Source organism: Micrasema longulum, unplaced genomic scaffold (genome assembly GCF_059751315.1).
Source record: "Micrasema longulum isolate JH-2025_06_02 unplaced genomic scaffold, ASM5975131v1 h1tg001221l, whole genome shotgun sequence".
Taxonomy (NCBI): Eukaryota; Metazoa; Arthropoda; class Insecta; order Trichoptera; family Brachycentridae; genus Micrasema; species Micrasema longulum.
Genome location: NW_028278408.1, coordinates 34,718 through 49,453, shown reverse-complemented (window position 1 = coordinate 49,453; position 14,736 = coordinate 34,718). Strand labels below are relative to the sequence as shown.

The window sequence follows — 14,736 nt, the reverse complement described above, 5'->3', positions numbered from 1 at the left end:
ATTTATATCATTCAAGTAACAAAGCGTATTCAATAGAAATTAAAATAAAAAACTAAAGATGTACAAAAATAGAAATAGCTGTATTTGTAAATAAAGTACATTATAATAATAATATTACTCAATGGGAAAAGAAAATAAGGAGGAAAGAGGTTAAGGAGAAGAGATTAAGGAAGAGAAATGAAATGTTTCGTCCAATGTGATTTAAATAGAGATACTTTAGTAACACCTTTGATAATGGATGGAAGATAATTCCACAGTCGAGCCGCATGGGCTGTGTGAGAACACATTTTACCCTGAAAATAAGTCTTGCAATGGTAGCCGAGACGTCGGAATAAATCAAAAACACACAGTATCACCCAAAAAATAAACATTTTGAATAACTCAAAGATTTAGATGGTGACATTTCAATCTCTAAGGTCTCTAACATTAGTTGATTGATTATTACACAATCGAGCAGCTACTACTGTGAAAAAGTAGACAAGAAAATTATAGCGGTGAATAGGTATTAAAAGAATTCCCCCTTAACTAGAACGAAGAGATAGTCCATGTTGCGATGGAGGTTGGAAAAACTCTCTCGGACAAACAGGCGAAGTGGGATTATTCAAAACATTGTCTACAAGTGATGGAATGTTAATATACACACGACTCAATAGTGCTCTCATTCTCCTAACAATCCTTATATCCTAAACTTGATAGTTCTACCTCATTTTTTAAGGGAAGTTTCATAAAAAACTCCCCTGTTATTGGGTCCTAACTTTCAGGTAAACATTCTACTCTCTTTCTCCCTCCCTTAACCCCGACCAACATCCACTCGCTTCCCGAATAGAACTTCTCCTGGAGATTTCTCCACAAACTTTCCAACGGAAGAAGGGCATATTCATTAAGTCACTCATTTCGTTTTGATATATTATTCCAAACAAAATTTATAAGTTACATGTACTTTACATCAAACTTTGGAGAACATGTTTTTGTGCCTAACTTTATTACTCAGTGAAAATATTGAATCAGTAATCAGTTATAGCAATATATTTACAATGAGGTACAGTGGTTTTTTGAATATATTTTCATTACTATTTAACAAAGTCAAAAATTATTTTTTCAAACAACAACAAAAAACCATCATGCCGTTTTCCTATAAGGGCAGGCAGAGAGGATAGAACGCCACAGCACTCTATATTTGCATACAGATTTCACTTCCTCTACATTAATACATCTCCTCATGCACGCGCGCCAATTATTTCGACGTTTAACATGTCCATCTTCAAGTATTTGTTAGATTCGGTCATGCTATGTCTTCCTCTATTTCTGCATCCATCAACATTAGAATTGTTAATATTTTTAGACGTTCTTTCGCTGTCCATTTGCTCTTGATGTCCAAACCAACGGAGAGCTCCTTTCTTGATTCTGTCGATAATGCTTATCTTAGCCTTCCATAATGTATGGAGCTCAACATTTGCGCATCTATCGTGAATAGTTTTACCGCCCATTCGCCTGAGAATTTCAATAGAATTCAGCCTATTTTCATCCCTGTTTTTCCAAGTCCATACTTTGCTGCCCTATATGAGGGTCGAAACCAGGACTCCATTGTGAACTGCCTTTTTGTTAAAGAAAAAATGCAAACAGATTAAGTTACAATATTTGAGTTTGTACACAAAAGTCTTGATTTCACCCCCTTGGGAGTCTAGCCAATGACAGGTCATAAGCCCTGTTAATGCTTAGATTTCCATATTCGCTTCTTCGAGGTCTTATTCCATCCCTGTTGTAATTTGTTAGATAAATGTGTAGTTTAATACGGCTACAAAAAAACACATTTACAACATAAAAATCTCCACCTGATTATTTCCCTAATGAAATTTCATAATCTAAATCTGTTTATTTTTACAATAGTCGTTTTTGCACCTTCAGCGCTACTTAAAAAGCTATAAAAATAAATTTAAATAAGAGTATAATCTCAAGTTGCTGGAGAGTTTCCTTCTCGCCACTTGCCACATCATCGCGGCACATAATGGATTCCCGGCAACTCTACCTGAAAACTACCATCTCTAATAAAAATAAGTATAAAACTCGGCTAAGCAGCTCAGGGGTTAGTTTACGGGTTATTTTCTTAGCCGGGCGGGGATTCGCCGCCTGAGACGGATGCGGCCGTTAGGAGAAAGTCATATTTCCTTATTTGATACATGGGTATATTCGAGCCGAATCCGGGAAACTCGGGTCCCGGGCATGAACAAACTCGACCAAACGAAGGTAAATGCGATCGTCACAGCGAATACGAACGCTAGTATTTACTTTCTTTCGCTAACACAAATATGTACACTTTTAGAGATTTCACTTATACAGGGTGTTCATTAAACCCCGTCACATCCGAAACCACGATGATCAGTATGAGCAAGAAGTTATATTGGTACATTAAAATAATTTTTTAGAACGAATAAAATTTAAAAAAATAAAATATCAAAAAAAGCAAATGGTTGGTTTCTTCTGCAATGCAAAATGACCAATGTATGAAAGATTATTAAACTGTAAAGGGATAAATTGTTGTGTTTGATGTTTACAGAGATAAAAAAATAAGAAAAATGATAATTATTATTGAAAAATTGAGCAGAAAAATATGTTGATGATTTTGATACATTATAGGGTAGGATTATCCAAGAAATGAAATCAACTGGATAATTAACTCTTAAAAGGCTGTGATTAAAAATCTTTCGCGGGCAGTGATGTAACATCGTGTTACCTCAAGCAAAAGACGGAATATTAAAAAATTCAAATATTTCAAAAAAAACATAAAGACACACTGTTTTATAATACTTTTTCCATCAATAAAAAAAAGTACAAATACATTTAGCTCTGTTATAATAAAATAAATTTAAAATTACGAGTTCGCTGGCCATCTAACGTGCGTGCACCCCAGCTCACTGCCAATAATCGACTGAATATTTTTCACATACAAACATCAACCACAAAACAGCGTCTCTGTCTTCCTTGCTACGAGCTCTATCTTCATGCTCTCTCTTATACAGTTTTATTGCTGTATTAGCGTCATATTCATTCTTCTCATAACAAAGGTAAAAAAATGTATTAAAATCCTGCGTATGCATACAGATTTTACTTTCGAAACCCGGTGAGAAAATGTCCATTTGAAGATTAAAAAATTATTTAGTTTTTCTTTAAAAAAAATAAGAGGTATTCGTCAAGTCTTGTATCGTAGGTAGACTAGTGTGACACCATAGCCACACAAGAGTTAACAAAAAAGTTATTGAAAAGAATGTGCTCCTGGAGTCCTGGAAAACCCTGGGTACCCCCAATAGGCCCGGATGAGTTGATTGAATTGCATTATCTTTATATATATTATTCCTCTGAACGTGTGATGTCACTGTACTCCTCTTAAACGGCTTAACCGATTTACGTGCGGTTTTCAGAGAAAAATAGATCGTTGCGCTGTGCGTGTGCGTAGATATTAAAATCTTCAATCGAATACCTAAAAAAAAAAGTTGGGAGCATAAATGTTTTATTCATCGATCTACCAGGGTTGCATTCGAGGAGAATGCATTTGCAAAAAAATGGAAAGATGTTGTTTTTTTGTGAATAAAAAAAGTTTGTTTTTTAATGTTTACAAACAGCATTTGTTTTTTGTAGATCTCAATCAAATTCTTTCCTTAAATTCCTTATAATTTCTACCCATTTATTTCTTTTTATTAGATTTTTGGTAACACTCAAATAATATTAAATTCAATACATGTTTTAAAATCGTATTACTACATAAGTACACCACGTTGTTGGTGAGACGATCGGAGTTTGACGTTTGCAAAAAAATGCCATATTTAAAAAAAATATTTATTTTGTGTTTTGGAATTCAACCAGAAACAAGTACCTACGAAAATTCAATATTTTTTTAATATCAAAAAATTTTAATTTTGGAATTTAATCACAAACAAGTACCTAGATGAAAAGTGTTTTTCCAAGATGGTAGCAGGCAAGCCAGCGTTCGGGCAGGACAACGTCTGTCGCGTCCGCTAATATTGTTATAATATTTTGGCGTTTGAAGGAAATAAGAAACGAAAACATGTCATGCACTCGAAATTTTATTTTATTTTATTTATTTATTTAAACGCCTTTTAGGCCTTTACATGTTTTTACATTCACATGTACAAATAAAGACAGAAATGCATTTTACCCAAAAAAGGAGCAAAAAATAAAAATGAATAAAGAAGAGAAAGAAAAATAAAATAATAATAAAAATAAAAATTAATCATTAGTAGAAAATATATGGGGATACATAATAATACATACATACATTAGGAGTACATTTTTTCGAAATAAATTATATTCGTGCTCGACTTCCGAAAAAAACTTGTTCGCTGCGTAACACTGCTAACGGCACACAACACTGTAAGGCGATAAATTGCCTCGTTTTGCACATTACACAGTTTTATTATACGAGTTATTTTGTTTATGTGAGATCATAAAATGGACAATTCCGTACTCTCTCTCTACCTGTCCCGGAACAGATATATCTTCAGTTTGAGTCTGTTTTGAGGTGATTCGAAACGAATATATGAAACTAATTGTTTTTAGATCGCTTTTATATTTTTTTATTGAAAAATTCCATTTTTACGTTTATTATTACAAAACAAAAAATAAGGTACGATATGTTTTTGTTTTTTACACCGTTTTGTACCTAAATTATATTATTATGGTATTTGTTCTAATCAATATAGTGTAAAGTTTCCGCAAACTAAGTTTTGTAATCAAGTTGTTTATTTTTTGGGTAATACCGTGTGTGTTGAATTTGTTCCGACGTTCCGGTTATCATTGCAGGAGCCATCTTACTTTTTAAACACATACTTTTTTTTCTACAAAACACTCAGTTTACCCTAAAAATTCCTTCTGCTTTATTGACCCTTCAAATCGGCAAATTATGCTGCCGCACCCTGGTTGTGTCTATTAAATTATTTTTCTAAAATGCGAGAATTGGGGGCCCATGTGGTGTTGTTATTTTACACAAATAATGCAAAAGGTTTATTTTTTGTGTGGTTTATTCTAATATCAACTTTCATTTAGTGATTACAACCAGGTTTCTTGATTTTTCAATCATTTGACCGAGTTGATCTAAAACTGGAAATAAAGGATTGTAAAACAAAAGTTCAAGTTAAAAAGTTTCGAAGTTTAATAGGAAAGTTCGAAAGATCTGTTTACTGTTTTTACTTATTAGCCATTTTATTCAGATTTAGTTATGTATTTATGAGATAGGAATATTATGTTTATATGTGTGTGTAATGTAGCTTTTGTTATTACGACAATCAAGGGCGTCATTAGTTATTCAAACACGTGATAAATGATCATAGTAGAACCGTCTCTCGTGAAACATAATATATTGTATCTAATGAAACAGTGATTTTTCTCTCAAACTAGCTAGTTGGAGCTCCAAATGGCATTAAGAAAATTAATCGCTGGCGTATAGCGGCTCCATACTCTACACAGAGTACGAAGTAAATCTATTTGTTTGGTAAGCGGCTCATTATAATATCAAATACGTGCGATAGGAGATAAAACATTTAAGAAAAAATGCAGTCATTTTGTGTTTAATGCATTATATTTAGAAAAACAACAGAAATTATACAAATAAAACGTATAAAAAAATCATGAATTTATAGGGTTCATAGTTCATAATCGATGACACACGCGTGCTTAAACGTTTCACCTGAAATAGTGCGATGACCGAAGAAAGCAATGTCATCATTTTCTTTGCAATCCAATACAAAATTATAATGTAACTCAAACAGTATTGCACATCAAATCGGGATCATCGTTCTGCAGTACATTCACATCGTCCCTACCATGAAGAAATGAACTACAAAGAAACGTCGTCTATAAATCTCTTTATAACGTCGCCTGATATTTGAAACGTCGCCTATAATTCTCTACTGCGCGTGGCAACGCCAGTCAGTCGGCCCGACAAGTTCAGTCAGTCAGTCCAGCTCGACGATGTCGCACAGCTCCAGCATGTTGTTTAAGTGCAGTTACTTCAACTCCTCATCGCCGTAACACTCGTGCGACATAATTCATCATTGATTCTCCATGTAATAAATAAACGTCAAACAACAACCTCGTGTCTTCTCTGTCAATCTCTTCCTGTGGTAGGAGCTCCAAGCCTCAGTAAGATATAATAATAAGATCAATATATTACGACTGATGCCGCTCTAAATTCAGTATATTACTCGATGAACTTAAAAACCAAATAGTGAAGTCAATCTCAAAGTGCGGCACTTAAAAAGTATTACTTATATCTTTTTGCTAGTGATAATATTTAAAACATAATTTTCTATTGATAGTTTTAAAATACTGTTAAATGTTGTTTATATGATAAATTATTATTATAAATATGCAACTTTTTGCATACAGCACAGATGGAGGGCATATTTTAGAAGGTAAAACAAAAATTTAGGCAACTCCAAGGCTTGGGTGGCTTGGTAGCCCTTTTACACACTGGGTAACATTTACCATTCAATCTATGTTGGGATACCTATATCTTTAATTCTAGTATAATATAGTGCTACCTATCTACGTTCATTTAAAAATATAAATGACACTTTTTTTCCTGTATAACGTAAAATTAAGTTTATCTGACATCTTAATCAAAGTGCAATAATAATAATCAGATATTTTAAGCGGGAAACATGCGTCTAAGAATAACAAACAAAATTGACAAAAACCGTATAGATCCCTTGGTACCTACACCACGCACACAGATGCTCAACTTCTATCATCTCCTAAGGAACAGCCAAATGTTTTTACAGTTATATACTAGGAAAAAGACAACAGACCTTGTAAAGTGTATACCTAAAACAGGGACCCTTCGAGATCGAGTATCGTCTATCATCTTGTTAACCTTAATAATAAGTTAAAGAATACTATCTTTGTTCAGTTTTTATCGTTTACTTTTTGTGCTGTAACATGTTCACTCTTTGCTCGATATATTATTATTGCGTTTTCTTTATTTTTATTGTTAACCTTTTAAAATCATTCTTACGTTCCTGAAATTCCATTCGTCGATGCGTTTTGTAGCTGCAAGACTTTTTGTGATGTTAGCAATCATATTTTATAAATCGTATTATGTAAATGTTCTCAACTCTCAAATATCTAAATTTAGTAAATGAGGGCTCGAATTTCAACCGTCCATGCGCTCAGTAGCTGCAAGACTTGTTGTAATCTAAGGTCTATTTTTATAAATTTGTTTTTTATTTCGTTTTTTACAATATCACTTAAACTCTAAACTTCATTGTCAAATAAAAAATTTTAAAGTGTAAAAAGGGGCTAGTTTTCTTACTGTCCATGCGCTCCGTAGCTGCAAGACGTGCTGTAATTTAGCTCCAATTTATCATAATTTATATATTATAATTGAGGTCGAGGAACTAGAATCCCAGCCGTTCATGCGCTCTGTAGCTGCAAGACGTGCTGGGATATTTATTTATTGTACAGCGCCCTTGAGGTGATTTTTACAAAAAATGGCGTTATATAAAGTATCCAAACATATATATATATATATATATATATATATATATATGTATCTGTATGTAAAGTGGCCATTAAACTAGTTTATGACAGATCATAAGCCTTGTATTGTATTATTCTCCGTCTGTATAATATTTACGTTGTTTTATTTGAAAACGCGGTAATGTAGAATTATGATAATATGTATTTTGTAAGAAGCGTGAATTATAATACGGTGTATTTTATTCTCGACAAAAAGTTAGAATTTCTTTGGCACAGAGCCGATACTCTTATATAGGACAAAAAATATATTATACCAGAACGGTGGAAGTGTTGTAAGAGCCTCGAGCTAAAGAGGTCACTGACTACTTTTCTTGGTGAAATTGTTCGCGGAGCCTGAGAGGTTGATAGTTGATAATACCAGTAAATGATTAATGGCCAGCGCGTGTTCTTGTTTGAATCTTTTTTTGTTGATTAATTTTTAAATTTTCTGTTATTCTCATTTTTTAATTACTTTACTGAGCAAACGATTTCCATTAGAGAGGAACCACAGGGTTTTCAACAAAATTGATCCTCCACAGACGCAATTTTCATTTAAAGACAGATAAAGGAAAAGGCAACAAAATTGCATACAGCTATATGTTTTGTGGATTTTACTAAGGTGCTCGACAGAGTGTTGCCTAAAGACAATTTAAGAACAATATTTTGAGTCGGTCCAAATTTTTATAGACAAAGACTGGATTCAACTCCCGGGGAGCTGTTAACATTAACATATTACAACAGAGATGAAGAACATTTAAGAGAAGGTAATATAGAAGACACAAGAATGATGACGAAAGAGAAGAAGACCTGCTTTATTTTAAATATTTTTTTATTCCTTTTACTATGCGTGTATTATATTATATAATAAATATTACTGTGTATTTGGCTACTAACATAATGTCTTTTTGACTGTCTTAAAATAGGGTTATCAATCCTAGTTAGAGAGTCAAAGTTACTTTCTATCAATGTATTTGTTGTATGAATCTATAATAATCATAATAATTAAACCCTTTGGCAAGGCGTTGTTAAATCAAAAACAGCATTACTTGATCATACGTTACAAGGAGGTAAGGTGATCCGTCTTAAGCTTCAGGTGCCAGTCCAGGAACAATGATATATTGCAATCCAAAAACCATTTGAGATTGATATTACACAACCATTTTGCCGTTAATAGAACACAAGACCTCAAGATTGGTGAGCGAGCACGTCAACCAATATACACCGAAGCGGACTTATCTGTGCTCTATTTCCTTAGTCAGGTATTTTATTATTAAAAGAATTCTTCTAGGGTTCAGGTTATATTTCACACAGAGAACTGTATTCTGTATCTGCCTGGGCAGGACACTTGGCGAGACAAAATGATGACAGGTGGACACCCAGAATAATAATGTGGAGACCATGGGCAAACAAAGGGAGTGTTGGAAGGCCACAGAAAAGATGGGTCGACGACATTGCCTCAAATGCTGGTAAAACGTGGATGATGAAAACGGGTGATAGGAAGGAATGAAGACGTTTGAAAGAGGCCTTTATCCAGCAGTGGGGAGAATAAGGCTGAAGAAGAAGAAGAAGAGGTGGAATTATTTAAAAAAATAAAAATAGTTTTGTTTGTTGCTTTCTAATTCAGTCGTTATAATATTTACAAAGAAACGTAATGAAAAGAAAATTTATCAACAGTTTTAAGAGTACCTAAATCAAAAGGGTTCATTTAGTTCTCGAAGATCGGTGGTTTGTCGTTTTTAGTGAAGGGAACCCTTAAAACCTTGTTTTCCCTTATTTATAAAACGGCCAACAATTATCTTTTGTGAACACACTTCTCAATTTATATTAACGACTTTAGTAATTAAACCCATTAAGGTCTGTCTTGTTGATCGCGCGTCTTTGTTCCCCGCGAAGCTCCCTTCTATTATACATTATATTGTTACAGACAAGCAAACTCGAGAAGCAATGGGACAATTTTCACTCTAAGTCACTTCATTAATAAATCATCATTTTTATTATCAAATGTACTTACTAATTTAATAAAGTAAATATTTATGTGGTTAAACAAATTGTTGTTTATTTTCAATATTGTCGACATGCTATGATAGGATATTATCACTTGGGAGAAATATCGGATTTAACCTACTCTACAAATAAAAGATTTTTTAAAGATTCTCCGAGTGTTTCTATAAACCCTTATAATACATATTTTTATTCATTATTTTCGTTTCGGAAATAAGGTCTTTTAAAAACGATCGTTTCGTAAGTTGGTAATAAATTTTGTCACAGAAGTTCACGAGTAATGCATTCATTTTTATATTGGTAATGCCACAGGCCACAGATAGGAATATAAGGAGAGTTGTCTATGCATATTATCTTGAGCCCCCCCCTTACTCACTCCAGTTCCAGGCACTGACAGATGAAAGTGAAAACGGATTACATCTTACATCTCGAATTTCTTTTATTATTTTATGGTTTTCAACCTCTTCTAAATATTAATTAATTATGATAATGATAAATTGAATTATCAATTTATCATGAAAATTATAAATCACAACTCGTAGCGTTTGATAAGTGACAGGACGCCGTAAATGTAAACAAACGACACATAGAAAAAGGAAGCTATCTACAATACTCTTTAAAATCCGATGACGTCACAAAATATCCGAAAACGTCATACTTGATGACATCACGAATTGTTTGTTTTTGGCACCATTAAATTACTAGAATTTAATCCTTTATATCTCTCTGACTGATGATTTTTTAGCTTATAAAAAAAATCAATGATAACTGCTCATTACATTTGCTTTAATTGAAATATTCACTCATCGCACATCCGATATAATAGAATCGTTACACTAAAAAATCAGACTTTGATTTTATTACATAAAATAAATTATTAAAAGACTCTTACGCTTAAAAAAAACGAAATTTAAATTTTTAAATCCACATTCCTGACAAGCACCAACATGAATTTATCACTTCCTCTACTACCAACTATATGAATCTATCAATTATTTGATTAGTATTAATATGAATCCATCACTCCCTCTATTTATCACTTTCTTGACTAGCACCAATATGAATCCATCAATCCTTTTACTACCACCGACATGAATCCATCAATTATTTGATTAGTATTAATATGAATCCATCACTCCCTCTATTTATCACTTTCCTGACTAGCACCAATATGAATCCATCAATCCTTTTACTACCACTGACATGAATCCATCACTTCCCTGACTAGCGCCAATATGAATCCATTAATCCCTTTACTACCACTGACATAAATCCATCACTTCCCTGACTAGCACCAATATGAATCCATCACTCCCTCAATTACCACCAACATGAGTAACGGTGTCCGTGGTTGTTCCAGTGCGAGCCGGGACTGGGGGCGAGCGTGATGTACAATCTGCTGTACAACCCTCCCCAGAAGTTGCTCCTCCTCGCCGGCTGCAGTACGGTGTGCACCACGGTGGCGGAGGCAGCCAAGATGTGGAACCTGATGGTGGTAAGTTCAACGTTAGAATATTATCACATGCTGAATTATGTCTATTTAACTGACATGTGGTTAACAATCGAATCAACTCATTGCATTTTCATCAAGTTGGATACTGTCACAAGATAATATTTTGCGATTCACATCATTTGAGTCCCATTGTGAACTTATAAATAAATAATTTTGGTATTAAAATACGTTCTGCCATTTATGTAGTAACATAAGAACAGGGGTGTGGTTCCGAGACCAGTGTCAAGTACTCACGGAGCACAGGTCCGAGGTTTGAACTCCGTTTAACACAACTTGGTTCCGGTTTTCAACAAGTTTATGATTAATAACTTGTTAGTAATAGTTCCCATTATTAAAATATTTAGGTTAGCCATAAAAATATGAAAGTAAAAGCAAAAGTGCTTTTAAGTTAGTATATGATTTCCCTTATCTAACAGCAACTAAAGAACTCTTTGATCAAACTAAACAATAAAATAAAACTGAACTATTTCAAGTAGAATTCTAATTTTTTTTTCATGAATTAACCACTGATATAATTGTAGACGTAGAACTAAAAAATTGACACAATAGAAAAATATATACATTTTTTTATTTGATATTTTTTTATGAACCCTTACAGATTAACAAATAAAATAAATAACGTTCATTTTACAAAAATTATATGTTCTTTTTTATTTTTGTTGTTGATAAGATTATTATTTACATCTTTTGAATAGTTTGTCTGAATCTTTTGTTTAGTTTTGTCTGGTAGATTATTGTATAATTTCAGTCCCTGATTTATTAGTCTTGACTGTCCTTGTCTCATTTTAGAAGGTTGTATATGATATTTTCTGATATTATCGTAATGTCATTGTCGTCAGACTGGTCTGACGATGTTGGTCACGACAAAACCCGGTCGCTGGTTAAAATTTATAAATAACAGTGGAATAAAACTATATACGTATTTTTATTATTATTACTAAATTGCAGTTGCACCAAGAAATGTCAGTAGAAAAACTCAAAACAAATATAGGCGAATTATAAAAAAATAAATTGGAATAACCATGCAATAATAAATACGCGGGTTCATATTTAAAAGTATTTACAATGTAAGTTAATATCCATTTGGCAATTCTCGACCTAAGTACGGCCCATTGTTTTGCTGCGAACTGTAGCTTACTCAATACCCAATAGTCATAAAATGGTTTTCCTACGTTTGGGCTCTTCTATAGCTTGGCGCATTATTACTCTGAGATATTTATATTAGAAACAAGCTGTGTATGTATAAGGTACAAGCAAAAAATCAGATCTTATTTAAATCTTAAAAAAGCATTTGATACAGTAAATCGTAGAATTTTAATAAGTAAATTACGTAAAATTGGCATTAAATATGAGTACTTTTGTTTTTTGAAAGTTACTTAGAAAATAGACTGCAATGTACCAGGATCGGAATTAATGTTAGTAATACTAAGACACGGAGTCCCACAAGGAATGGTTCTTGGCCCTTTGTTGTTTCTTATATATATGAATGATCTTTGTAATATAGCTGTCCCTGGTAAATTAGTTTCTTATGCGGATGATATTGCAATAACTGTGCAAAGTGATACCCGGGATAACACTTTCAAAAAAGCCAATATATGTATAACTATTATCAAGGAGTGGTTAGATCTAAATCTTCTCTCGCTAAATTGTAATAAAACACTGTTCATTTCATTTTACAACTCAAAATCATCTTTCCCTTCTTTTTCCCTTAATGTGATGTTTCTTAATAAATATTATAATCTTGACATATGTTACAACTGCGAAAACATAAAATCTGAAAGGTGCATAAAATACCTGGGAGTAATCATTGAATGTCAACTTAAATGGAACAATCATCTTGAAATAATTGTTAATAAACTGAGATATTAACCCTATGTGTTCAAACGATTTAGTATTTATGCCCAGTTAAATAATATAAAAATGGTATATAATGCACTTGTACAGTCATGGCTTTCCTTTGGAATAATTGGATGGGGGGGAACTTACAACAACCATATTAAACTATTAGAAACTGTTTAAAAATGTATATTAAAAATAATGCTTCACAAAAATCGCACCTTTCCCTCTTTTTAACTGTTTCAAGAAGCTAAAATTTTAGAAATAAGACAAATATATTGTTTAAATATATATTTTAAAACCAACATTTATTTACAAGTAATTCAAATAGATCAAGTCAAAGAAGGAATCGTGTGTTAGAAACACCACATTGTAAAACGAGGCTCGCACAGAGACATGCATATTATATAAGCCCGAAATTTTTAATTCTTTTTTTACTGAAAATATTTTATTGATCAGAAAACTTTCAAAATTTTCCTTCTTTTAAAAAAACACGCACTATCCTGGATTCTAAACTAAAGACATGAACTCTTTTTTTCTATGATATATTTTGTTGCTTTTTAATAATAAGGAATATTTTTATATTTTTTATTTCCTTTTAATTGCTAAAAAAAAATACCATGTAATCTTTTACAGAATATTTTATTTTCTCTTTCTTATGTCACACAAAAATATTATAACTGTCTATTTATTATAGGAGCGAGAATTCATTTCGTTTTCTCTACAAACAGGCTATGCCTGTGTGGGATTTTTTGTTTACTATTTTTACTATTAATATGTATTTCATTGCTATGTAACTATCCTTTATTTTTTAAAACTCTGTTTTACCTCTTATGTATATTGTAAAAAAAAACAATAAGTAATTGGATCAAGAAAAATACTCGAGCGATTGACTTAATATTTAAAAGTTGTACCGAACAATGATATTCTTGTGTAAAGACAAAAAACCAACGACATTTGTATCCTTTTAGTAAGACGATCTCCCGCGAACTCGATACTCCCGGTACGAGTACGACGGACGGGTATGTTGTCTGTTGTCACTCGGAATCCTCCTCGCAAATTCGGTCCATTAAACAGGAAGGACCATAATAATATGATATTCCGACGGCTGCTGTGTGTTGAGCACTCAAAACACACGCGTGACTAATATTCTGACTACCGACTACCGACTACCCTCTACCGACTACCGAGTATATATATCGCCGAAATTTTGTTGGCTTCGTGCAACAATGTAACAAGTTTACAAAAAAATCATTTAAAAATAATATGCCTTTTTCAGAATAAGATTTTGAAATTTACCCTACTCTTTAAAATACAATCAAAGCATTAGAACATTACAGTACTAAAATATTTAAAAAAGGTTTCAAATGTAAGTAAGTGTAAACATATTTTAAAATAATCGAACCTCCTACCGAGCTCTTCTACACCCTCTTCGTTATAAGTGTAGGGTCCATAGTCCATAGTCGATGACACACACGTGTTAAATTAGTTCACCCGAAGTAGACTAATGACCGACGATGCAATGTCATCATTTTCTATCGAATCCAATACATTCGTAAAATGCAACTCTAGCAATGTTGCACATAAAGACGGGATCGTTGCCTTGCAGTACATTCACATCGTCCCTACCATGAAGAAATGAACTACAAAGGAATATGGTATATAAAGAGACCACAGGACGCAGCCAACATCAGTCAGCTCGTTCAGTCAGCCCAACAAGATCAGTGCATTTTGCTCAGCTCCAACATGTAGTTACTCCAAGTGCAGTTACTTCAACCTGTTATCGCTGCTACGCTCGTGCCACACAACCAAGTGCTGTATCTTATTTGCCATGTAATAAATACGCATTTAACAGC

At 32.9% G+C, this 14,736-nt stretch overlaps 1 protein-coding gene across 1 annotated transcript in view; it reads left to right on the top strand.

The window, feature by feature from the left end:
• The window catches only part of LOC148276408 (uncharacterized), a gene marked incomplete at its 3' end in the record, with an annotated part of 64,067 nt that overhangs the window by 22,718 nt on the left and 26,613 nt on the right, over window positions 1–14,736 (top strand). The window contains exon 2 of the mRNA XM_088234308.1: window positions 10,892–11,026. Coding sequence (XP_088090434.1) covers window positions 10,892–11,026 — 135 coding nt within the window. The remainder of the gene's footprint in view (window positions 1–10,891; window positions 11,027–14,736) is intronic.